Source organism: Anomalospiza imberbis, unplaced genomic scaffold (assembly GCF_031753505.1).
Source record: "Anomalospiza imberbis isolate Cuckoo-Finch-1a 21T00152 unplaced genomic scaffold, ASM3175350v1 scaffold_77, whole genome shotgun sequence".
In the NCBI taxonomy this organism is placed as follows: domain Eukaryota; kingdom Metazoa; phylum Chordata; class Aves; order Passeriformes; family Viduidae; genus Anomalospiza; species Anomalospiza imberbis.
In genome coordinates, this window is record NW_027100387.1 from 64,215 (window position 1) to 90,796 (window position 26,582).

Genomic DNA, 26,582 nt, shown 5'->3' on the forward strand with positions numbered 1-26,582 from the left:
CCTGACTGTACCTTCCCCTGCACCTGCCCTGGATGTGTCCATATTTCATTTTACCAAGGAAAAGACAAAAGCAGTGTTTTGTGCTTCAGGGGCAATATATCTCATTTACAAGAAAGCCTTTAAGTGCAAGGCTGTGTGAGCCACAGCTCTTCAAACTCTTAAGCATGAAGAGGAAGTCTGAAGAACTGGCTCTCTTCAGCACAGCCACAAGTAGCTGAGACAAGAGTTTGAAGCACACTGTCAGTAGTCAAACACGCACGGGCTTTTATTGCGTAGGGAGCCATTTCAGCTACTCTTCAGCCACCTCACAGTGAACATCAGTCCACAGCGTTTGGAATTACTTGGAAAGAGACTTAAAATAAATGCAGCCTCTGTCTGGAGGACAAGGAGTGAGGAGCAGTGGGAGGGACTCACCTCGAGCGGCGCTGACAGGGTGACAGTGGGGGAGCTGAGGCTGCGGGGCCGCCGGATCTGCGGCTCGCTCAGGTGGTTGCTGCTGCTCGTGCCCGGCCCCACCATCCCGTCCTCGGCGAGCTGTGCCAGAGCAAACCAGGTCACAAAAGTCACAAACACTGCCCATGCTTAGGACATGAAAAAAACAATGGCATTGTTACCATCACTACTGTTCTTCTTAACCAGACTTCCTTAAAGGCCCTAAAGGGGATTTAATGTAATTCCACTGGAAGGGCCAAGAACCTAGGGTTCTATTAATGGCTTGAGCCAACTTTCACATTTAATCCAAAGAACACATTTGCCTCCTTTTAAGAGCTCTTCTGCATCTCTGCATCTTCCTTCCCTTGCAGCAATCACCTTAACCTGCGCCTTGATATAATTAAAAGAAGTAACCAAAACCATCCCAAATTATTGCAGCTTTTTATGATTCATCTGTATTGTCATGACAATGATTAGGGTATTTCCTTTGAATTTCAAATTTCTGGAAGCTGCCTCAGCTGGAATGACCAAGCGCTGGCTGCCAGGATGCAGCACGGTACCTGCATGATGGGCCGTGTCCACGTGGTGGTCCGGTTGTTGTGGTTGACGTAGTAGGTGCGGCCCTTGGCGTCCTTGCGCTCCTCCCAGCCCGAAGGTAAGCCCGGCGTGGTGTGCACGTAAGCCACAGAAGGCTGCTTAGGCAAGAAATAATTGAATTCTTATTTTAAAATCGCTTAAAAAACATTTTAAACTCTGTTGTTTGTAAAAAAAGGGCAACTTGTTAACTTATACTCTTCTTAATCACAACAACCACATGGGAAAACCCAGTTTCTGATTTAATTTAATTCAAGCTCTTTATCGTGTGCCTTTGAATCAAATAATTTTTTTCTCCCAAGAGATCTTTTGGGTCAGTTTGACACAGATTCAGCAAACAGACAAGTTTATATGCCCTCAAACATTCTATTTTGTTACACATAATGAGAAAAAGGAACTCTATGTTTTAGTGAGTTTTCCTTAAAAGGCTGGGGTTTCTTCCTTTTATCAAGATGGATAAGTAAGAGTTAAATAACCATGAAGATCTCTCAAGTCCTGCCCTGTTCTTTACCCCAGGGTGTCTTGAATCAGTTGCCAGAAACTACTGTGGGTTTATAAAGTTAATTTTAACCATTTTGCTCTGTCACAAATGCTGCACTCAGGGCTCCCGTGTCCTAACAACACCAGATAACCCCAAACTGGAGCCTCAACTTCAGCATGACAAAAACTTTTTACTGAAAGCTCCACAAGTCAGACCCTGTTCTAAGAGAAGCATACAGGTAAGGGAAGAGTCACATCCTGTTGCCCCCAGGCACTGTGTCCCCGTGTGTGTGGCTGACATCCTCTCGTGTCCTTGCTGTCCCCACAATACCCAAGCACAACTTCATACACATGGGCTATGAACTGGAACCAAGTGGGATGAAGGACCTGCCTGATTCAGAGGCTGATGCACTACAAGCTCTGGGGTTTTGCCATGAAACAGTAAAGGCCTCTGAAGGCTCCTGCTGAAATCCAGGACACATTCTCTTCCTCCCCTCTATATTCCTTGCTTCAGCAAGGTAATGAACTTAATTCTCATTCTTGCTTCATCTCTGCCAGATCTTTCCCAGAGCAACTGCCATAGGCAGTGCAGGCGCTGTTTAAGAGCAGAGCACAGCTGACACAAGGAACGCAGAACTGCAGGGATAATCAAGAAAGGAAAGGAGAAAAGCTGCTGGATGGGTCAGGAATCTGACATACTCCAATAGGGAACAGAAAACAGAGGGAAACAGATGAGAATCCAAGTGCAGACTCTCAGACTCATTTCTCTCCTGAAGAGCCAAGGGCTATTTCCCCTGTGTCAGTTCACAGAGCTGCAGGCAGTGAGGGGAACACCTTGCCCAGGCTGTGCCAGTGGCTGTCAATCCATCAGTCCGGGGTCAGGGAGGCCACGGTAAGGGCTGCAAACACTCCACAGTGTCTCAGTTACAACTCAGAGATGGGGAGAAGGACACTGCTTCTGGGCTGAGCCTGTGGGTGCTGCTCCGAGGAGGGGGCTTGTAGGGATTCTGAAGGCAAAACCAAAGGGACTAGAGGCTTTTGCTGCTGACAGGTTGTTCGTCTGCAAGCCTCAGGTGCCCAAAGACCCAAGAGAATGCAGCCTTTGAAGACAAAGGATTTAGACCATGAATCTTGTGTAAGTCCCAGTTCCTCCACAGATCCCAATTCCTCCCAAGTCCCAGTTCTTCCACAGATCGGGGACTCTGCGTGTAAATGCTGAACAAAGACAAGGGGGGATTAGCTACTGCAGCATGGTGAGGTAAAACATCTTGGTATGGCTGCACTGAGTGTATATATACACTCATCATCACACAAAATACTAATTTTTTGCTCTAAAAAGTCTAATCAAGACAAGATGCTCTACCAAGGGAGTACCACTGCCGTGCAAGTTCACCTAGCACAATTAACTAACTACTAACAAGTCAGGCATTTTATTCAGACTTTGCTATTTGCAAGTGTGCTCCTCTGGTTCTAAAATTAAAAACCAGTGAACACTGACAGTATTACAGAACGATGCATCAACACCCGAAGTAAGGTTTATTTATTTATTTCCCAGATGCAAATAACAATTTATACCAAGTATAAGTTAAATTTCTTTCTCTGAAACTAATTCTCTAGGAGGGCATAAATTCATAAAAACCATTTATGATAGTTACTGTAAATTATTTCTGTCAAATATTTCTGACTGGCAGTTAATTAGGTTAAAGGTTCAACATATATATTCAACATAATCTAACATAATTAGATTATATAGATTAAACCCACTTTCCTTGTAAATTACACTTCCAGCAAAGTATATCAAGAATTTTATGGGATGATCAAACTACAGTCTTGGACTGCTGAGGAAATGCTGGAAAATGAAACTGGCATTCAGTAAGACCATTAAGAGTTTTGTGCTATATCACTGTACCCCCAAGGCTCTCAAATTAAGACCAACTTTAAGAATTAAAATTAATTAGTCTAATGGAGAGTAAGGGAAGACAAGAAGATACAAGATGCAAACACAGCTACATGTACAATGATTTGATGTCTCTAATCACTGCTGCTTCCAGTACCCCTTTTAGAAGAATTAGGTGTTGTAGCTTTCATTTTTCAGGAGCCCGTGGCATTTCCTTTAGTGCACAGCTTTGTCATAATTCAATATAACATCCATGTCCCTAAACCGTGCCAGTATTTGAGTACAATTCCAGTGTTTTGAGAAATGTTGAGAAAATTTGGGACAAAAATATCTAAGTTTTCATTCAATAGCTGTATTTCATTCAACACATGCCTGCTATTTTTTTACAAAGTTCCTCATTGTACAAGACCTAAATGTCCCCCCGTTTTATTTAGAGATAGTGCTTGATAAAGAGTTTTATTACCGTTGGCTCCTCTCCCCCTGTGACAGTTGAAGAACGGGCTCTCCTAGAGGGACCATTCTGCTGTTAAATGACAATTAATGTTACACATATTTACTGAAGAACGTCACAGGTTACTGTCACATCTTTAGGAGCAAGGCACCAGACACATTCACCAAGAGAGAGCAGTTAGATGGGTAATAGCAAATCTGAAAGCCATCCGTCGTTGGTAACCAAGCCAGAATCCCAGAGGAGCGCTGGATTTACAAGAACGTGTACTCAGTTGCCAGAAGAGAAATGATCGTTAGCTCAGGAAGGATGAAATGTGGTTAAGATCAGTACGATGATGTTTAGAGCAATGCTCTCAGTGCTGCTGGTTTGAACATGTGCTCAGGAAATGAGTGTCCCTCAAGAAGCAGGAGAAAGGCCTCTCTCTTGCCAGCCCCAGCTGCCAGCCCACGCCCGGCCCCTGGCTCCAGCAGTGCTAAACACAGCAAGAAAGCAGCAGAGCAGCCCTTGTTCCCCCTGCAGTCAGGCACAGAGGCTGCACTGGGACCCAGCCCCAGAGCCAGGAACATGCCTCAGCTACACTAAATAACTGCTACAGCACGGGGAAAATCCAGCCAAGAGAAAAGCTCTGTGGTTTCTGGAAATGTTCACCCAAGAGCAGCAGAGAGAACAAGCAACACAGAGACAGCAACTTTGGTAACAAGCTTCTTGGTGTGCACACGTTTTCCATTTGCAGATTCACATGGGACATATTTATAACTTTTAAAAAATTAAGAAAAAAATCTTGGAAGAAAAGTATAATCTATTGAAAGATTCTCTTGCACTCAGACCAGTTTATTCAAAAGCACACCTTGCACACTCCTATTTTAAGTGGTCTCTGTACCTACTGCTGAGAGGTGGCAGAGAGAACAAACCTGCCACCTCTGCAACCCTTGCATGTGGGCTGTAGGAGAGGCACCACTTTCTGTCAGCTGGAGCACAGTGTGCCTGGCTCTGACAGGAAAAGCTTTGTTTACAAAACATCTTTGTGTCTTTTCCTGTTTGTACAATTTCCTTAAATAAACCTGCAGAAGTTGCCTCCTTTTCACTACAACCAGGCAAAACACCAATCTTTGGGATTTTAGACAGATTTGTATGTTGCAAGTAAAATCAACTTATGGGCCACAGAAATACATCTGCTATCAGAGTCCTGTGGCTGCTCCAGTTCCAGGTAGAGCTGGCTCTCCTGCCCTCTCCTCCCCCAGCTGGGAACACCCCTTGGAGGAGTTTCTCCACTGACTGCACATAGGAGTGCAGTAACCTAAATTTCCATGGCAAACAACTGAGGAGAGGTTGACTCGCTCAGTCTCCAAACATTTTCCTGTCTCAGGAATGCCCTCCTTTTTTAGCTCCCATGAATTTGGTTTGAGACAATCAGACGCCCACCTTGGTCACTGATCCGTGCCTGACTAGAGCTGACCCAAGGCAAGGTGTTATTCACAATGAGAGAATGTCCACCCAAAAAGGAAGGAGCTCTGGCTTACCAGGGATAACTGGGACTGTTCAGCAACTGTGTCTGTCACACTGCAGGACCTCAGTCGTGAAGAAGGTTCTCTTTGCTGCAAGGAAAAAACCAGAAAGATGTCTCCAAGTTAGGGTGTCTTAAAACATAATGTTTATTCAGAAAATTCAGTAATTACAGCTAGCAAGCAATTACCTACTTCTGTTTTACCACAGAGTGGTATATCCCATTTCTCTACTTCCTATATACTAAAAAAAAAGGGCCCGTCCATTTTCCTAAAGGAGAAATGTCAACATGAAGAAACTTATGAATTATTGAAAAAAATAAGGAATTAAGAAATATATCCAAAATCAAATACTATGGATGAGAGCTCAAAGTCTTAAAAATTAATTTACTTAAAATTTTATGGTATTTCTTAAAAAAAAAAATCTGTTTCAAGCTTCCTCTTTGCTGCTAACGTTTGAATTAGTTGTGTCTTTTCCCAAGACACATCCTTCATGATTGTGAACTAGAAACAAAGCCTCCCTAAAAAAGCAGACACACATCACGTCTGACACTACAACACAATTCCTCCCCACCAGTCCAGCTGGGCACTCGAGGGCTGAGCAGTGTTTAGGAAAACACAGCGCTGACACATCTGCAGTAAAACCGGTGGGGGGCTACTAAAACTGCAGTTCTCAACACAAGCCCAAGTGCCGCTGCATGCAGATCCAGGAGAGCATCAGAGCTGTCACTGGCTGACCAACCTCCAGGTGGCATTCCCATCAGAGACCAACTGCACTGGCTCTTTGGGAAAAACGCACCTAATCAAGATTCTGTTTAATGAGAACAAGAGTATTTCTTATCTCTTGAACTGCAGAGGTACCTTGATAGCATCATACTAAGAATAAAAAATAAATAAGATCACAATGCTCTGTTTGATATTTACAATTATTTTTGTAATCAAAGAGACCTAAAACATTCCCCCACTTGTACATGCATTATCCTGATTTTTTTAATGGCATCTGACTAATGGATAACATAAATACAGAGACCATTTTTTTGTTTTTCCCTTTCCTTTGGAAATTCCTAGCTTGATACCCTCTACTCTTATCTATTTTGTTTCAGTAAAGGTCTAACAGTAGCAGAGTCTGAAATTAAACTCTTGAAATCTGAACAGAGGAATTCTGTTGTATTAGGCAGTTTGCTTGCTGGTGAAGCCGATACATTTTTTGGAAGGGAATTTTAACTGCATGCTCAGGTTTTCCTGAGCCCGGCAGTCGCTCCCCATGCATGAAGTGATTCAGGCAATGCCAAAGAGTAGCACATTTCTGCACTAGGGCTTAGCAGATTACACATTACATACAATTAAAGAGCCGAGTTGTTCCCCATTGGAATCAGGAGTGACCTGGAGTCTTCTGCTCAGCTCCTCAGATAGCTCCTGAGGACTGGTCCGGGACACTGGAGATGCAGGAGGAGGTGGCAGAGACAAGCTTAAGGAATCCCCACTGGCACTTGCCTCCTCTGAAATGGTTTCCCAAGGCTAATGAAAGAGAAGAAACTAAGTTCAGGTTTTATACAGAGTCTTCTTTCCCTTTGCCTTCCGTGTGATCATCTCACTGCGCCCAACACACAAACAACAGCTTCTCTTCACCCTAAAACAAGGCACTACAGAAAACTGAAGCACAGGGCAGTTACAGCCAGTCCACTTGCCTTTTTTTTATCATTTATTCCACTGTTGTTTAGAGCAGAATATGAAAGTGTTTCTATCAACATATATAAGACAAGCAATTTGGAATGATAAAAGTTTCTCCCAGCATTTACATGGGACTCAGTGCAGTCCACAGGCCACTAGGCAGCTGCAGCTGCACAGGACCCTGGCAGTGTGCCTCTGGCTGCACTGTCATTGTGCTCCTGACACCTTCCCAAGGCAATTTCCACAAACACCGTGTAAAACCACCGCTCTCTGTGCTGTGTGGTAATTAGCTCACATGTGAGAACCATGGCAGCTCGAAGTTTAGTCAGTTCCTTAAGCCCAAGGCTTGGGCATACCTCAGGAATGTCTCCACTCTCCACAGGCTCTGGCTCCAAATCCTCACTGATGTGGCGCCGAGAGCGGAACCGCCTGTGAGCTGCCTCTTGGTTTATCTGTCTGATATTGTTATCTGACTCGGATCCCACGTCGCTGCAGGGGGGGAACCCAGCATGGGAAGGAGAAAAGAACAAGAAAATAACCCAAGTTAAACTAAGCCCCCCATTTTGTCCATTGTCTTCAAAATCTCGGTAATAATGCTTTCGATTATAAAAATCATTATTCATGCATGTATCGAGCTTCATAATTAGGAGACTGTTTCATCCCTCAGTTGAAAAAAAATAAAACTGGAAGCACTTCACAAATACCACAGAACACCAGGTTGAGAAGGACCTCAGGGGTCATCTGGTTCAACCTCTGCTGGCAGGGAAACCATGGCCTAGACAAGATGGCCCAGCATTCTGTGGAGCCCAGCCTCGAACATGTCCAGTGCAGGGGATCCAGCACTTCCTTGGACATGGTTTAGCAGTGGCCTTGGCAGTGCAGGGTTAAAGACATGATCTCACTACAACTCAACACTGCCAGTTGAGTTATACAGGTTACAGAGTTATTCACACTCTGTAAAATGTAAGCTCGCCACAGCTTTCTAAATCTAATCTTGAGACGATATTGCTACAGACCTCTCTGACAGCACATCCTGGGAATGAAGTGTATTCACAGAATAATAACCAGGATCTCCTCAAAGCTAATCTGTTCCACTTCATTAGGACTTAGTAGAGTCGACTTTTTTCCTTACCTCTTCAACAGTCTCTATAAACAAAGTAATTTATTCCTGTTAAATTACTTACTGAAAAATTCCTTATCTGTCTCCTAATATTCTAAGGTGTGTTGTTAATGCCCTGCCCTCCCTGCCACCCCAGGGTTCCTGGAATTTCCCAGAACACTCTGTGTCTCTGTGATCTGCTGGGGGCAAGCAAGTCTCTTTCAGGCACAAACAGAGCGTGTTTCCCTTTCTGCCTCGAGCCTCAGCCTGGCTCTCCATCCCACACAGCCCCCAGCCCACGGCTGCTTACATGAGGCTGGGCCGGTGCCACTGGGTGCTCCTGTTGTTGTGGTTCACGTAGTAAGTCCGCCCCAGGTTGTCCACCTTCTCTTCCCACCCAGGAGGCAGCGGAGGAGGCGGCAGCTCCTCCTGACGCTGAGATGCGGCATCGCTGGAATCCACCACGTCCCAGCCATGCTTAGGAATGAAGGAAAAAGACCTCTATGGTTACAGTGTGCACCTCATTTCAATGAGAAAGGAGCTAAATCCCCATCAGTCCATTAAAGAGGGATTTCCAAAGGTGGCTGGGTGGTGGCTTGGTGCCAAAGAGAACCAACTGCCAACTCTGCTTCCAGGGCCTTATCCTTCAAGTGCAGCCGACTCTACAATTTTTCTTGAATCCTTCCTTGAGATTTCAGCCTTACCTCAGAGTCATCCCTCTGATCACTATTTTCTTCCTCTTGGCCACCATTTTTGGGCATATACGCCATCTTCAGTCTCAAGAAACCCTTCACACGAGATTTGTGGCTACAAGAAAAGGAGGTACATTGTATTTAAGAACTCTTAAATAATTGCAAATAAAAAAATCATGAAATAAAGAAATGTTTTAAAGTCCTCAAATGTTTTAAAGGTCCTTCCTCTCACCTTCTTGGTCTGAGGAGGAAATCCTTAAATGTGTATGGCCTCTCCATGGTTGGGTCTTCAGTCTGTAAGCAATGGAGAAAATGGCAAATTAAAGGGCTTGCCCACAAGTCCAGCCACATAAAGAACACTCACATATCAGGCTGACAGATTACATCTCAGATTTCCACTGAATCCTAAGTTACCTAAAGCCTGGAATCTTGAAAACTTTCTATTCCTTGAGAATTTCAGCTTTCTTAACAAGAAAGTCACATCCTTCACATGTGCAAACACACAGCTGCAGTGGGCACAGAACTAGGAATTTCAGATGCCAAGGGAAAAGGATGATGAATCCATACACACACTTCTGATGCTGAATGTCTGGGGAACTTTATTCTAACCTTGAAGCATGAACTGTGTTACGCTTGGCAGTCAAATCCCACGCAGCCTCTCCTTTCACTGCCTGACCCAGTGTCCACTTTCTGTGGGAGAGACATGTTGCCCGTTTTGCTCAGAGATGGCAGATTTGAACAAGCTCACCAGGACACCAAGGCATGCACGATTCACACTGCTGTTTAGTGCTCAGCTGGAAGGGACGTGCTCCCAGTGAGGAGCTGTATTGTTTACCCAAATTCTGTCCATAGTAATTAGCTGGTATTGCAGAAACAAGGACTTTGACAAACAAATCAGCTGGATGAGAAAGCTGATTATTAATTTGTTAATAAATACATGCCAATGGCTCCTACCAAGGTAGTGGAAGGATGACTGTAGATGTACAGTGTGCACCCACACCTTCTCAGCAGGTAACCTGCTCCCTGGAACGGGGCAGGAGCAGGCGGGGAGGTCCTGCAAGGGCACAGTTACTGCAGGAAGGACTGCTCTGACACACAGCAGCTTTGCCATGGAAAATGTCTGAGGGGGAAAGGACTCTTACCACTGTCCCACCAGGGCTATTTAGATCATGTCTGTGCTTAAGGATACATAAATGGAGATATCCACACAAGCCCAGACCAAGCAATCCTGCACAGCACAGCTGGGATGACAACAGCTCCCATGAGAAGGGATCCACACATTTGTCACCACAAGGTGTTCCTGACCCTTCCCTTGTAGCTTTCCAGTGTTACTGTTTATAACCCAACACACTGTGTGCAGACTGCTGATCAACCATGAAAGATACATCTAAACAAGCATCACAGTGCAAGTCATTACAAAGCATTTTTCTCCTACAATAACATCCATCAATAGCAAGAAGTCAAAATCAGACACAAAAAGCCAGTTATGCTCAACTGACACCTTATTTTGATGTAAACACTGCAACAACTTCACCCATTCACACATAAAAAGCCCTGCGAGATGTTAAGATTAACATGCATAACATTTAAAAAATATTAACTACATTCAGCCAATGTCAGCCATCCAAAACAGTATATAATATCAGAAAGGTTCGTACCAAGGCTAATGCAATCACTGTAAATACATACACATATATTTATTCCTACTTTAAAATCCATAAATAGAAATTGCACTTAATTTAGCATCTAATTTTGCAGCCCATGCAGAATCCTGGCTGCTGGGGGGAAACCAGACCACTGGAGCTTTACAGAATTACACAACCAGATTTACACTGAATTCCTCCATTAATTAAGAAACAGAAACAAACATTACCACCTTCAAACCAAACACCTCAAATGTCTATTGACAATAAAATGATTCAAACCCTGTGTCAATTACTTTCAATTGATTGCTATTGAACTCTTACTGTTGGCAAAGAATTCAATTTCAGCTAAAATAATGAACAGATGACATAGCTCTGGCAGCCTTTTGGTTTTTCGTGCATTTGCTGAAGTAAACCTGCTCTCATGAAGCTTTTTTTGCACAGAAAGTGCATCCCTTCCCTGCACAGCCGATGCATCTGCCCGTTCCTGTGCAGGTGAGGCTTGGTTGTCCATAACAGTTTCTTTTAAGCTCTGCTGGGAGCCCTGGCTTTAAGAGAATGTGCAATCAACTGTACAGAGCCCCAGGGGTTCCGGGGGTCTGGTCCTTACCGGGAGGTGACTGAGCGGCACATCCACCTGGCCCAGGAAGTCGTCTCTGGTCTGTCACACAGAAAGTAAATTAACATCAGAAAAGCAAAAAAAAAGTAAATATCAATCTAGTCACAAATAAAGATGATTGAGTACCGTTACTTTAGGAATCACTGGTTTCTACCCCTTTATTGTTGCCCATTATTTGCTGTTCTAATTCATTTATCTTAGCACAGTATTTCTTGTGACACTCCAAACAGGTTTCTGAGCCCACGGCACATGGGGTGGTGCTGACACATTCTGCCTGGGGGAAACCACCAAAACCAACCCAGAGCCCCCACCCCCCCCAAACACTGAGAAGCCTCAGGTGCTTTCCTGTTGAAGGGGGACAGGTCCAAGCCTTCCTTCATGGACTGGCAGTCCTACGTTTACCCATCGTGGGAGCAGCTCACCCAGCAGGGTGAATTCCAGCGTTGGGTCTAGACTGGGAATGCTCCCCACAACAGGCAAAGCATGGAAATGTTGGCAGCAGCTGAGGCCAAAGGACACCAGTGGCAGATGGGTGTTGTTTGCGGTGGGACCTGGGCCCTGTGCTCCAGGGGCACCTGGGATTCACTCGGACAGGAATTTTCACCATCAAGCAGTTGTGTTCTTCCAAACCCAACCGTCTACCAGGGAACGCAGTTTCTGTTCAGATACTGTTTGTGACACCAGATATCAGCCCCAGTGATTCCCAAATAACCCGCTGCCTATTTATAACCACGCTATGCACGGAATTCCAGGAAGTGCATGCTGCTGCTGCACAGCCAAGTTTACATATTTCTCATAGCAGAGCATTAAGTTTAATACTAAAATTCATATTTTATATGATAACCTCATAAGAATTCTGTTTCTACTACAAAGATAGGATGATGCTTCATGATCCCCACAGAATGGACACATCCTGCTCTGCTGGATGCTAGGGAACAACACAAAAAGCACCAAGGAGACCATGGGTTTTCCAATTTTAAGTAAAAAACAGTAGAGTTTTTTACTAAACAGTAGAGTTTTCTACTCCCCAACAGGGAGTAGGTTTTTTCATTAGAGAATTTTGACTATTAATCTTCTTCCTACCAAATACTAGAAAAACCTGGTAGCATGCCCTGTTTTCAGGGAATTAACATGCTTTCCCCTTAATACTGGCAAATTCCAAGTACTCGCCACCTCCTGCCTCAGTACAGTCACTCCAATAACAACTGCTCTGAAGAAAATATACACCTATTGCTACATCTCTTCTTGCAGCTTTTAGCTCAAGAAAAATACAACTCATGGATACAGAAAATGTTCACGTAGGCTAGAAGCAGCCTTAAAGAACCTGAACCAACAAAATATGTTTATAGCTTACAGCGGAACTGGAAACCCCTCAGTCCCAGCCAGCTCTGTAAGCGGAATTACTTCCTCATCTAAGTCTGCATGCCTATGGTCACCTTTGCCAGAACTAGGGCTCTTGTAAAACTCAGTCTTTATGTAACACTTGACTGTACACATACATCTGTAAGAAAAGGGGGGGAGGCTGGTATACTAATATTACTATTTAGTATTTTTGTCTGTGAAAAGAATTTTCTCTTGCAAGCCTCCACAGCTCTAAAATTTAGGCATTCTCACTTTGAGGCTTCCAGCAAAGGCACCTCATGAGCCACAGGAACCTTTTCCACTGCCTTCCTTTTCCCTTTTCTCATTATAATGATGCTGTTTGGGGTTTGCCCCTTTTTTTTTCTATGTTCTCTGTATTCTTCACACGTATATTTCGTAACTCTGTCACCTATCGTATTAGTAGCTAGATTTCCCAGTGCTTTTCCATGGCGTTTCCCTAAGCAGAAAGACAAAACAAATTCCAAAGCTCCAAGCCCCGGGAGGTACAAGGCTCCAGTAATATCTTGGTTCTTTCTGGGAGTCAAGGCTGAGAACAACCCTTCAAGATACATTTTCATGGACAAAGTGTTACAGCTAGTGCTGAAGGGGGGGCTCCGGAGAAGGGGCTTGATTGGGGGAGAATTGCATCACCACTTGTCCTTATAACTGGTACTTTTTATCAATTATGCTAGTTTCCTAAAACCTATAAAAATGTACTCACCCCTGAGGGATGGTAGGCTTTTGTGGACATCTGTCCATAACTGCTCCTGAAGGCCTTCAAATAAAGATCCCCTTTTATATTACCTCCTTACTAAAATTATCTCGAGTTTCATTTCCAGGCTGGGAAAAAGGCAACAATAACAATGTCTGTTTTGAGAAACTCTGTCACTAAAATTCACAGAGCCACCCAAGGCACCAGCCTGTTCAGCTGTGTATCACAGTATCACACTGCTAACTCCTGCTCCAGTCTGATCCCCCCAGACAGTGAGTAATCCCTTCTGCACAACAAAGGCACAGGATGCAGATGCTCACCAAGCTGGAGTTTGAGTAGGACTTTCCCAACCAGAAGGAGCAACCCCTCAAATGCCATTGCTCCCGTCCCACCTGGAACGTGGCCTCTGTGTGGGCAGCAGGACAAGCACACGCAGGCAGGGGTGGGGCAGGGCTCAGATGCTTTGTCAGAGTCTCACTGCAAAGCCCAAGTATAACAAAAGCTATCCCAAAATTTCCTAATTAGCCTTTAACACTCCAGAGCAATTTTACCAAGTTTCAGCATCCCCTGGTCCACCTGTTGGGTTGGTTTAGCACATTTATTGCGGAAGAGGAGAAAGTCAGACACTATCCTACTTTCCAAGGAGCTCTCTTGAAATGAAAGGTAATCACTTCAGTGTTTTGGCAGACATAAATACCCCATCTGTTCAGGAAAACCAAATCTGTCCAACCACCTCGCTCTTTCATGCATTGATCCTGTGGGAAAGCAGCACCAGGCTCGCAAACACCAGGCATGGCAGGTGTTCTGTGCACTGAATATTCCTGAATGTGTGAAGGACCCCTCACACCTGCACAGACACTACAATGAAACCTGGTCATCACTGCATCCCAAGAACAGCCAAGACCTCAGCTGTCCAGTGAAAGACAATGGAATAAAACACGGAAACACTCCATTCAGTGTAATCAGTAGTCAGTGACTGAAAACGCTTCAAAAACCAACAGAACTACTTGGAAATTCTAACTTGTGCCAAACACCTCAGAGTATGAAACAACTCACTCTTCATTGTAGGAGATTGTGGTGACAAGGTGACGCTCCCAAGCCAAATGTACGTGAAATTTAGGCTGCAATTTGGTGCCTATCCAAGCTGCAAGCCAGGAAGAAAAGCCTGGGATAAAAGTCGCAGTGCCCTAAACACCCTTAGTCTCCAAAGCAGCAGAGAAAGGAAAAGCATCCATTGACACTTCGGTGCAAACCAGAATGTTTAGCTCAGGATTGTATACACGCACATCAGCTTTACTTGGAACCACACAAAAGTACGACTAAACTGTTGCATTGATGCTCATTTCAGTCATTGAAGCTTGTTATTTGCAGAAGGGAAAGTGTCAACAGTTAACAGTTCAGCTGTTAGAGACTTGCTTATTTCAGCTCTGGAATAAAAGGTAAATATTACCTCAGACATGCATCCATAAGGTAGAACAGACATTACAGCTGGGCAATAGCTGAGCACACGAGCAACTACAACAGGCAACTCAACTCCACTTAGCTTTATTCCAGTCTGAACAGAAATCAGAAGTTAGAAAACAGCAGAGGTACAACAGGCTAGTCAGGACTTTGACTAAAAGATCACACAAACACCGTGAAGGACCTGCTGGAGGGGGCAGGTCTCACAGGGACTAAGACATTTAGCCATGTGCCAAACACTATTAAGCCCCCACAAACGTGTACACAAGCTGACACCCCCAACACATGCAGCTCTCCCAAGGAAAGGCTCTACTGCTGCCATGCAGTGCCAGGCCAAGCTGCAGTCCTGTGCTTATCTGTTGCTTCCTTAGACCAACATCGTCAGGACAGCTCTCCCAGCAGCCCTGCTCCTGGACTTTTCCTGCCTGTTTCCTAACCTGGACCAATACACCACACTGTTACAAATGATCACCAGCAATGCAGAACAAACTCCTGAAAGTGCCTGAAAATTTCCTAAGGTTGGGAATGAACCCAAAGGGGTTCCTATGGAATGCCCCTGTATGAAAACGTGATCACCTTGGCCTGGGAACTCACAAGAGACCCACAAAGCACAGAGCCACGGCTCATCCAGACTGAAGGAGTGGACAGAGACAGTGACAAGCTGTGAAAAGAAGAACAGGCCCGCAGAAGCCGTACTGCTGCCAGCTGCCAGCTGGGGCTGAGGCCGGAGCACTGTGGGTACTGAGCTCTCAGAGGTGCTTTGGTTCCCTGGCCAGACACCAGGCTGGGAAATAACACTCCACCCACCTACAGTTCCCTTGGCATTTTGAGATGATCAGGATGTTCCCAGCTTTCTGACCCGAAAATTGTTGTGCACTATTTCTGGGCACTGTTTAAAGAGATGCTGCATTCCAATCCAGATATTGCTTCATTTCAGAGCAGGCAGACATGATCCCTCTGGTAAATTTAACTGGTTTTTAGTGGCCTTAAAGTAAACCAGAGTTCACACCTTTCTCAGACCACAACCATGCTGTGCCGTGCATCAGCACACAGCTATTGGCCTAAATTATTATCCGGGTGGAAACCCTGCTGAGGTTCAGAGCCCATCTTCTCTTGACATTTATTCTAAATATATTATAACAATGTTATTTCCAAATTTTTCGTATCACTGCTGCTCTGGTGGGTAACACGGAATGTGGTGAGAGTGGCTGTGAAGGGTGCTCATGGCAACACCACGTGGAACATGTGCCAGCAGTGGTTTGGTGGGAAAGAGGAGAGAGGGACAGGGAACCCAGCCCTTGGGGACATGGCAGCTGGCTTAAACCTGCTGATCCCGGCAGCTAAAGGCCAAAGGCACCGTGCAAGATGGGATAAACCCACTTGGCAACGCCAAATCCCGGGTTCTCAAGAGGGCATTCTCACCTCCACTGAGCACTCAGCAGCCACTCTAGTAGAACAAATGTGAAAAAATAAGCACCAATTAAGCCAGATTTCCTGATGTAGTACTTAAACCCAGCACTTGAGATGTGATGTGCCATTGCTGCCAAGTCCTGGAAAACTGCTCCAGAAGTGGTCCAGACTGTCTGGCTCAGACAGCACCTTATTTCCCAGCACAAATACAAGAGCTGCACACACCAACAGGAAAAATACGAGAGCAGAAAACACTGCTGCCTTCCCAGAGAGCTACAGGAAATCACCTGTCTCACCTGGAGAGAAAACTATTCTAAACTGTACTTTTACCAAAGGCTTTAAAAATGTAAAGGACCCCAAAAAAACAAAGAGGATTTGTGTTCATAAAAGTATTGTTGATTATTAAAAAAACACCAAAAACCTAGCAGCAAACCACAATTTTGTTAATTGAAACAAAGCACATTTAACTGCCCTTGACTAAAACCTTAAAGTATTAATTAGCCATCACAGATGTCTCTCTACACCTAAGGCTTATCAACTCCCTGATCTCATTCTCATGAATAAAGCCACAACGACACTTTTATGATGTTCCTCTATCATTTGATGATATGATTACTAAAATTCTTAGCTGGCAAGTTCCAGCAATCTTTCTTTCTGAACTGCAATAAAACTCTCTTCATTTATATAAACTTCCAGAAATTTTGCCACTTGCCACTGTCACCACTTCTTTCTTAAGCAAAATATTTTCAGCAGCACGTCCCAAGCATAACTAAAACTCCACTTTTCATTTGCTCATAATTGCAACTGACTATACTTTTGCAGTGGTATAGTAGTCTGCAACCTGGTAGTGGTATAGTATATCTGCAACCTGGCTCTGATATTTTCACTGATATTTTCTTAATCAAGAATACTGCACTGTAACCATGAAAAAAAAAAAACCCTAAGTGATGTGTGTGTGGGGGGGGTGGTTTTCCTATTCCAAATCTGTAAGTGCAGGCAGAACAAGCTACACAGGTGGGTTATTTCCTAAAAAATGATTTCCTGTTATTCCTTCCCACCAGAGTAAACAAACGCTGACTTTTCCTCCAGGCAGCTCAATACAACAGTGTCAGATTACACTTTCCCTGGTGCCTTCCCTCTCAACTTTCATTTTACGACCCAATTACTGCCCGCTGGGGTGTCAGTGCCGCACACTGAGCACAGGGAAGGACAAGGCACTGAGCTCAGGGAAGGACAAGGCGCTACACGAGGCTCCCAGTGTCACACACAGCTCTCGCTCTCCAGCCTGGGACACCACAGAACCAGGGAACATGCAGGCTGGTCCTGGAAGCCAAACCAGAACCGAGATGAAGGAATTAAGTTCTGAGCTGCAGTTTCCTAGATGAGGCAGTGGTGCTCCAGAATCGGCACAGCTGAGACAGGAATGTCTCCTTCCTGGCACACACGGTCAACCACAACTGGATCAGTTCTTAAACGGATTAAGCAAATCGCAAGACATAAGCGCCAATTATTTAAATCCTGAATTATTTGTCTTGCACTGCCACTGCTTATTTAAACATAACAAAAACCAGCGGGCACCTCTGCCAAGATCTGCTATACTCCTGAAACCCAGTAACAGCCAAGAAAACTATGGATAATGTCAGGGAAAAAAGAACCAGTTAAGCCTTATTCCGTTCATGACAGGAAAATGGCTTTCTACTGGGCTGCCCATTGTAATGAAAGGCGTGACACACAGGAGGGCTGCAAACAGGAGGCCGCTCCTCGCTCTCACTTACCTGTGATGGACAGAGCGAATGCCTGCTGGTATTACCACTGCTACATTACCAAGAGCCTCTGGAAAGATGGGAATCCATTCCTCCTTAGACACTGAACAAACCAAATGTGGACAAAGTACAGGAGTAGCAATGGCAGGAAGAAGGAGCTGATGCCCAAGATACTTAAAACGGGCCTGAGCTGTGAGGGGATGTGGAAAACAGGAACAGAATCGATGTACAGAAGTGAAAGAACAGGTAGAAAGTGTAGAACAAAATAAAATGTGTTAGGACAGCTTCTGTCCTATGTTCTGTAAGAAATGAAGGCGTTATTGAAAAAAAAACTCTCAGAACAAAAATTAAACCATCTTCTGATGAAGCTCCATCGTAACTCCCCAAGAAAGAACAGTGAGGCACAATGGAATGGGTTCAAATTCCCAATGCAATAGTCAGTAAGCACCACTAAGTTCTAAACATTCTGCACAATAATCTGCTCTGTGGAGTAACAGAAAAACCTGCCCTCTGCAATCCATGTAACTGCAGCCTGTGATACCCAAACAGCACTCCCACAGCAGTCCCGGAGCTGCACCATGGGCAGGAGCACAGAGCCCGGGACCCTGCTGACGTGGCCAGAGCCGTTCATGTCTCTGAAGCCACACGTGAGCAGGTGCCACCTCGGCAGCTCATGCACAGAGCTCTGCCCAGTGGAAGCCAACCTTCCCCTGCCCACTACTTCAACATTCTGCCATGGCAGGAGAAGGGCACTGTGCCAAGAACAGTTTTCCAAAGAACTCTGGCTGAAACTCTTTGCTCAGAGCCCTCAAGCCACCTTCCTTACCAGAGTTACAGAGCCAGAAAATCACGGAAGAGAGTGGTTCTCATACCAAGTTTGGGAAACGCTGCTCTTCAAAAGAACAAAGAAATGTGTTTTATGAAGCAGCAGCAAAGTACATCAAGTACGTGCAGAGCTGTGGCACACCGTGTGTAACACAGACACCTGCATACCTTTGATAGCTGAGGATTCAAAAGGTACAGAATTTCAAAAACAATGGCATTTGAGAAACTGTAGATGTGAGGCCAGCTTGGTAAAGCCAGCAAGTGAAACGAAGGCAAGTTTACAGCAGAAGGATTTGTTCCAAGGAGGGAGGGCTGTGGCTCTTCAAAGCACAAACAGCTGCCTTTTACTACTTGGAACTTGCACACAGGCCCCCCAAATTTTCTAGCTGCTCAGCCTCATCCTTGGCACTGCTGCTGCCCAGGGAGGGTGCCCAGAGCGCATTGCAGCACCCCCTGCTCCAGCAGCGCGAACGCGGCTGCCCCATATGCCCCTGACACCCAGGGACTCCCAGCAGGAGCATTCCCAGTGGAAGGGGCACCTGGGGCTGGGACTTGCTCCTGCAGATCCTGGCAAGCAGGTGAGGGAGGCTGGGGAAGCTCTGCTATGCTGTACATTGCTGAGCAGGACAAAAAGAGTTTAATTAGCTGGCAAATAGTTCATTAATGCTGTCTTGCTGCAGACACCAGGAACCATGCAAAGAAAAAGACCTCTCACTGTCTCCACTACCATTTCTTCGCCTCTCCTCTGCACTAATCTACTTATCCACTTATCCTACCTTTTCCTTCTGCTCAGAGAAATGCCCTGCTTTCTCTGTTTGTTTTTCTCATCAATAGCAGTTCAGATTTCTGGATACATTCAGACTTTTGGATTCCACTATATATCTGTCATGACCAATTTTTCTGTGTAAGTGCTTTCTTGGCAGAAAGCAGTTAAGAAATACAATGCTCAGAAAAGCTAAGTACTATTAAAGTAGAAATGCTCTCCTTGTGCTACGGGGATTTATATTCCCCCTAAAGCTATTCCAGTGCTTCTAATATGTCCTGGAGAACTTCAGCAACTGAGCTCTGAAGGGCTTGAGATGCAGAATGTATCCAGCTCTTGCAAGCATGCTGGAAGATGAGCAGCAGGATAGCTGGAAGGATAACAGGAAGGTTAAAATGGTCATCACATTTTAAAACATTTTCACCTCCTCCTGCAACTTGAAGAAGGCAGCTGAGAAATAAAAAAATGTTCAGACTGTGACTTCTGTGGAAATTGAACAGAGACAAAACTGAAGAAATCCATAGATTCTCTCTCAAAATCTGTCAAAAAAATGGAACTGCTGTTTTAATAAATATCTTGAAAAATTGAGGGATTAGGGGTGCGTCACTTCCAGAGGCATAACATGTATACATTCTGCACAGACCTGCTGAGTAAGCAAAACCGTGCACTTTGGAAATTTCTAACTAATGATTCTTCTCTCTGCAGCTCTTCCAAGATTCTGGTCAAATTTACTGGCATTCTTCATGCAAATTAGAATAATCCTCAACTCAAGAACTCTGCAGCAAAGAACTGGTCTTGAAGAACAATGAAATTTTAGTCATCCATCACACCCATCACACTGACGTAACATCCTTCATTACTGAGCGCTATTCCTGAATTTGCTCTCCTTCATATGCACAATGCTCATTACAAAGCAGCACTAAAATAATATAAAATGACTCATGGCGAAGCAAAAGTCCCCAGCACAGACACTCATTTCTACCATTCCACCCTCTCCTTATCCACACCATGCACTGGGACATCAGCCACTCCCAAGAGCTCAGAGCAGCCTGAAATGCCTGCAACAATCCCCACTGTAACCCGAGCACAACAACCCAAGCTCACGGGACCAGGGACAGTTTGGAACCAAATGTTTATCTGACCCCTCCAGAACCCCCAGTAAACCCTTGTGGGCACACCAGCTCACATTTAAACAAGCTGTGATTCCCATGCCAGCTCACAAAGTTACAGCTCCCTGTGTGCCGAGCTGAACTCCCTCTCTCTGGGGAAGCTGAGGTGCACATCTTTATTAGCAACAGTCCAGAAAAGTGCAGTTTAAGTTCACCTCAGCAATAATGTAGGATCAGGCCTCTGTTTAAAAATGACATCCTAAGGGTGCAGCAGTGCTGTGAAAACTCTGCTCCCCCAACAGCGTGTGAGTGCCCTGCAGATTGCCAGGGATGACCGGGAGCAGCAGCCCCAGCCAGCACCTTTGTGCAACTCTGTTACATCAGGAGCATCACCAGGCTTTTCTGGATCATGATGCAGTGCTTTAGCTATGCGGGCTGGGGTTAAACAACAGAGATGCGGTGGCAGGGAAATCAAAGTCGTGGAAAGGCTCTGCAGGCAGGGAAATGAGATTGCTGGAATGGAATCAGGGAAGGCACGCTGACATTTATTCAGCCTGAATTTTCCAAAGGTACTAAGTACATTCTTTCAACTGGCTGATCCCAGCAGCACTTACACTCAAGAAGGCATTAGGCCTGGCAATATGTGAAATCTTATTTTTGCTTTAATTGTTTTCCTAATGTAATGGAAAAAAGCAAGATCCACTGTAAGAGTTCCAAAGGCCGCTTTTCTGTGACACGAGACTTTGTTCTACTGGGTAATGATCTGAATCCTGAGGGAAAACATGGCTGTGCACTGACCAGAAGGAACAGTAAGGTACTTCATGCTTAGGCCACTGACATGCTAATTAGTGGACATTAACTACTCCTAACTTCTGTAAATTAATCATCATTTACACCTACACATGTCCAAGCACTTTTCCCTAGCTGAGACCAAGAACCTTCACACCTGCTCAATTTTCAAGCAACGCATTTGTTTGTAACAGAAAGGAGAGCCAAGATTATACTGACTAGTTCATGGGGATCAGTCACTAATATTTACTGCCAGCTTTTTTATGGTGGGTAATTTAAACTGCAGTCAGTTGAAAATCCAGTGGGTAGTTGGCAGTATGAACTCTCTGGGTGAAATTTCAAGAACACAGAAAAAAGCTTGAAAGGTTTGTTACACGCTTTATTTTTAAATTTATTTTGTTTGTATTCTGGAATTCTGCACAATGATTTGATTAGAGCAAAAACCAGAAAAGCCAGAACTCCAGCACTATTGGTGCAAATGTCTGGTCAGAACTGCCAATCCCCATGAAATTCAGGAGCAGAACAAAAGGTAAGGAAGCCTTCTGGCCAGCTCCAAGCTCCCAGGAACCCTCTGCAGGAGCCTGCCTGTGCAGGGAAGGGAACACACAGTGCCAACTCCCACATCAGCTCCATGGAGAATGGAGCTGGCGCTGCCATCCGGCAGCTCCGCATTCTTCCCTCCCTCCTCTTCCTGCATCTGTTTTGGCTGCACCTGGCACAGGGAGGCCAAGTGATGTCACCTGCCCAATCAGGCCCTCTGGAAGTCACTGCTGGCACACAAACACTGCCCAGCACAGCCAGCTCGGCACCTGGGGGCATGAGGAACTGTCCCACCTGCTCTGGCTGCTGTCCCCTCCCGAGCCGTCCCAAGCAGGGCAGGCAACACGACTGACACATTTCACAGAGGTCAGGTCCTACAGTGGGATAAAGATGCATCTATTCAATGGGAAAGGAAAGTATTTCACATTCTTACCTACACGCTGGCCAAAGTTGGGCAGTTGGTTAATTACACGAATTCACAGCATACAAGATTAGAGAGGGACAGCAACCAAAGCTCCTACAGAAACCCTTCTCCCCCCTCCTCTTCTTAACTGAACCTTCGTGAAGGGACAACAGAAGACCCAAACCCCAGCACAAGGGGGTTAATTCCTTAAGGAAAAAACACTGTGAGGCTTACTGGGGGATGGCAAGAGCAAGAGTAGACGGATTTCAGTTCCCTCACTAAATATAAGGCAAGTAAGGTTTGCTTTCCTCTAAGACATTTGCAGTGGGGTGCTGCTGCAAGGCCAAAAATATATTAAAAAGTGGTGACATCAGACCAAAACAAATCTGTTAAGACCAGTTCCCACAGTGAAATGTTTCCTGGAAGGTTTTCCCTACTCAGCAAGCGTGCCATTCCCCACATTTGCAAACAACAAAACAAAATACTATTTCATTTGCTCAGTTAAGATCAGGTATTTTTACATAGTAAATTAAAAACATGTAATAGACCTCAAATAATGTCACCACAAATTAACTGATTACTGAAAACCTCTTTTTCATACTTCATGTGTTACTAAACCCTTTCAGAAATTGCTGGTATCCAGCCTCACACCAGAGACAAGGCAACTGCTCAAAAATGGAAATAGAATTTATTTCATTATGCAATTTTTATGCACAGAGCTGACTCACAAAGGTATACTTAGGCCCTGGATAACATCCAAGTTAATTATTAATTATGTTTTAAACTACTTGCACTGTAATTCCTAATATTTCTCATTCTTCCTGTTCTTTTTTAATGCTGTAGGTGTGACAACACATGACTGACGGGCAAGCAAACAGGGCAGAAACAAGGAAAGACTGACTATTCAACGGACACGTGGTAAGAGACAGAAGCAATCACAGAGTCAGCATCAGATTTATTTTCTAAAATTAATGATCAAAACATTAGTCTTAAAATAAAGCATCTTTGAGATGCTTGCTGAACAATAATCCTACAGTACTGTTCATCCCGGAATCAGAAAATCCTCAGCATACTTCCAAATGCAATTCAATAGAGTAAGCAGATACTCAGTTCCTAACCATGTCACTGCCACAGAACCAGCAAAGCCTGCCTTTGCAAAGGGGTACCAGCCCCAGGAACAGCAGGAAAACGCAGATGGATCTGCAGGTCTTCCTTCCCTGACGGCTGCCATGCAAGCAGAGGCAACCTCTGGGGAGCACAGACTGTCCTTCCAGGCGCACAGCTGTCCTGAGCACGTCCCCTGCCTTCAGCAGCACTGCTGCACAGCTCTCTCCCACACAGGCGTGGTCAGACAAAGCTCCCTTTACAGCTCAGAGCCCTTTGGGTCCTCCTTTCCCCTGTTTCCACCGGGAGGAGTGACAGCACTTGAGACAAAGCTGACAATCGCGGCAGGTCATGGACATTGAGAGCTGAATCTCTCTCTCACTGAAGATATAACTCCCACCTTTACAACCAAGTTGTAAAAATTATTTTCTATAATCCATAAAATACATCCTGGAAGTTTTTATTTCCAACCCAGGTTGAAAGGGAAGCTGCAGCTTTCCACGAAAGCACTGACAGCTCTGGACTCACACCACAGCACAACGTGCAATTTCCATTTTATTTGAACAACTCATCTCATTCCTTTGCCTTCAGCTCTGGAAGCTTCTCCCACACACCCTTTTAATTTTTTCATTCCTTTTGGAGACAAAAACATGGCTGGTCATAATGCCAGGTTAATTAATGCTTAATTAATTTATTTTTCTGTACTAACTGCTGACTTTTGGAAGCTCCCAATGCCATCCTGGTATTCATCCTGGACTTCAGATGAAGAGATGCAGTAACGTATTTTACAGTGAGATTGAATCTGGAAGTAACTAAACAGGATAGATTTGGCTTTGGAATAGCTGCTGAACTAAAAACTTCAGTTCACGTGCAGAACTTCTGTTCATGTGTACAAAACACGCACATTCTGAAACGCATCATTACTTGACAGCTTTTCTCAAATAGAAAACCAGCTGAGCAGCGCAAAAAGCAATCAACACTCTCTGCTTTCTTATCTGTAATTTTCTGTGGCTAGATCTGCACCAAGGCAGCTCCGGCTGGCACCTGCAGCGTTAAACCCGTGTCAGCATTTCCATTATAAATGCTCCACTTTAGAGATTGCTGTGTACCCAAACTCACATACAGATTTTCCATGCAGGAGCAAAGAGTTTATCATTGCTATTTAAAAAAGTGATACTATTTCCATCTCTGCTGCTCCAAGTTTTATTCTGGTTTCTTCACAGAGAAGTAGCAACTGTCCAGATACAGTTTTCAAGCAGAAAAAGAAAAATGCCCGACACAAAATGCAGAATCCCAGGGAGCTCTGGGAATGTGGAGGGATGAGGTAAAAGGCAGCACTGCCAATACTTGACTCTCTGAAAACCTGACTAAAAGTTACAGATGGGTTTCTTAATTCTGCAAGCTAATTTACAGTACTTGCCATGAATTATTTGTCCCCCACCCACAGGGGGAGAAGAAAAAAATCAAAATTTATTCAGGTCCTCGGTATTTCTTGCCTTGAAAACCAGCTCCCTCTCTGCTCAGGTTTGAGTGTGCCCACCTGCCCCCTCCCCAACAGCCAGAGCACTTCAGAACAGGCCTGCAAGCTGATGGACACCAGAATTAAGAAGGAGGGCAAGTGATTTCTTGTTGAGAAGAGCTGATTTTGTCCTTAACAGAAAAGCTAGAGACCCAAGGAATGGAATTCATCATCCTCTACCTGCAGCTGTCAACAAAGTCCTTATCTGCAGAGAGCTGAGGCTTTCCAGATGGCCATCTGCACTCCTTGCAGAGCAAGTGGAGAGCCAGGAAATTCACAGCACTATTCATTTGAACCATTTAAACCTCCAGCTAAGGCCACATGACTTATTTCCTAGAAATGTCTGTTAGGAGTCCAGGTAGCAATCCCTGAAGTAGGAGCAATATTTATTCTAAAATGATTTCTAAGAAAGGAGAGGAAGAGCTGAGTTGTGAGAAATGCAGGCTTGCCGAACCCAGAGGTGCCGCTTCTGTTTGTTTACTAAATATAATTCAGTCCTACTCTTGCAGCACTTTGTTAGGGCACGTTGTTTTTGCTCACAACGATGCCTTTGTCAGCTCTGTCCAGCAGTTGTCCAATACATTTTTGAAGTGTTTCCCACAAATCCAGCTCTGCACTCACAGCCCCCAATGATAAACAACAGCAGTATGTGGAATATGCACAGTGCACAGACATTCTATTGCACGGCATATAAAATATTAGAGCAGGCAAAAGAATTTGCAACAAGCCTTCCAAACAAAATTTTTTACGGTTTGACATGAGCTCAGCCTTCACTTAATATTTTACTCTGTCTGGTAATGAAAGACATCCTGCCTGCCCCAAAGCACTTGTCTGAAAGAGCAGATATTTGAAAGGTCACAACCACTCGGAGCAGCAGGACTGCAGACGCCCGCTCGGATGTTTGCTCTGAGATAAATCAGGCTGCAGCAGCTGCTGCTCCCAGCCCCGGCCCCGGCCCTATATCAATCACATACACATAAACTTCTTGCACTGGGACACATCACCATTATTTTTCTTTCACACTATCAACTATAAACCATGGCAACCTCTCCCCTCAGCTCTAGAGATCAGATATTTCAGGCACTCCCTTACTCACATGACATCTTCCAAACAAACTTCTGTGGGACAGTTTAAAAATGGCACCTTAACAAGTAATGTTCTGCGGTCAAAAAATGCAACAAAACTCGCACCCAAACGCTTCCATCCCCCACACTTCCCATGGCATCCTGCCCAGTCCATCACCTCTACCCACAGTATTTCAGGATTTACTACAAAGATGAGAAACACCACAAAGAAGGCTTAAGTTTCAGTTAGTCCTTTTCCTTTGAGAGTTTCTGCCTGGCAGGATGCAGTGCCATGTGGGCTGGGCACCTCTGTGCCTGCCATGCTGCACAGCTGCCTCAATCCATTCCTCACAGTAACTCAAACCAAGAGCACAGAGGAACAGACTTCCTCATTCTCCTCTGGGAACACTGAAGCGTGTCTTTGGGATGGGAATTGTTACTACAGGGGGGATGAAAACAGGGACTTTGAGGGGAGATCCTGTAGGAAAATGAGAACTGTTGCACAGAGCCCAAGGCACACCTCTGCAAACCTCTGCTGCCTCTGTGCTAGGTCTGACACCCACAGCTACTTATAGAACTGGCTGTAGTGGGTCTCCATGAACAGCTGATCTTGGAAAGGAGCAAGGGATAATAAAGAGGAAAGGGAAAATCAGACATACTTTTTTCTGCTCCCTTACG

The 26,582-nt window shown here is 44.8% G+C and overlaps 1 protein-coding gene across 8 annotated transcripts in view; it reads right to left on the reverse strand.

Annotated features, from left to right (window-relative positions):
• The window catches only part of LOC137467733 (E3 ubiquitin-protein ligase NEDD4-like), an 89,711-nt gene that overhangs the window by 16,225 nt on the left and 46,904 nt on the right, over nt 1-26,582 (reverse strand). For 5 of the 8 annotated variants that reach the window (XM_068179159.1, XM_068179160.1, XM_068179162.1 and 2 more), the window contains 10 exons: nt 11,072-11,122; nt 9,051-9,112; nt 8,831-8,933; nt 8,437-8,603; nt 7,384-7,516; nt 6,698-6,874; nt 5,375-5,449; nt 3,867-3,926; nt 993-1,124; nt 415-534 (listed from right to left, as the gene is read on the reverse strand). In XM_068179159.1, the coding sequence (XP_068035260.1) occupies nt 415-534; nt 993-1,124; nt 3,867-3,926; nt 5,375-5,449; nt 6,698-6,874; nt 7,384-7,516; nt 8,437-8,603; nt 8,831-8,933; nt 9,051-9,112; nt 11,072-11,122 (1,080 nt within the window). The remainder of the gene's footprint in view (nt 1-414; nt 535-992; nt 1,125-3,866; nt 3,927-5,374; nt 5,450-6,697; nt 6,875-7,383; nt 7,517-8,436; nt 8,604-8,830; nt 8,934-9,050; nt 9,113-11,071; nt 11,123-26,582) is intronic. The other 3 variants (XM_068179161.1, XM_068179156.1, XM_068179157.1) reach the window with 1 other exon arrangement.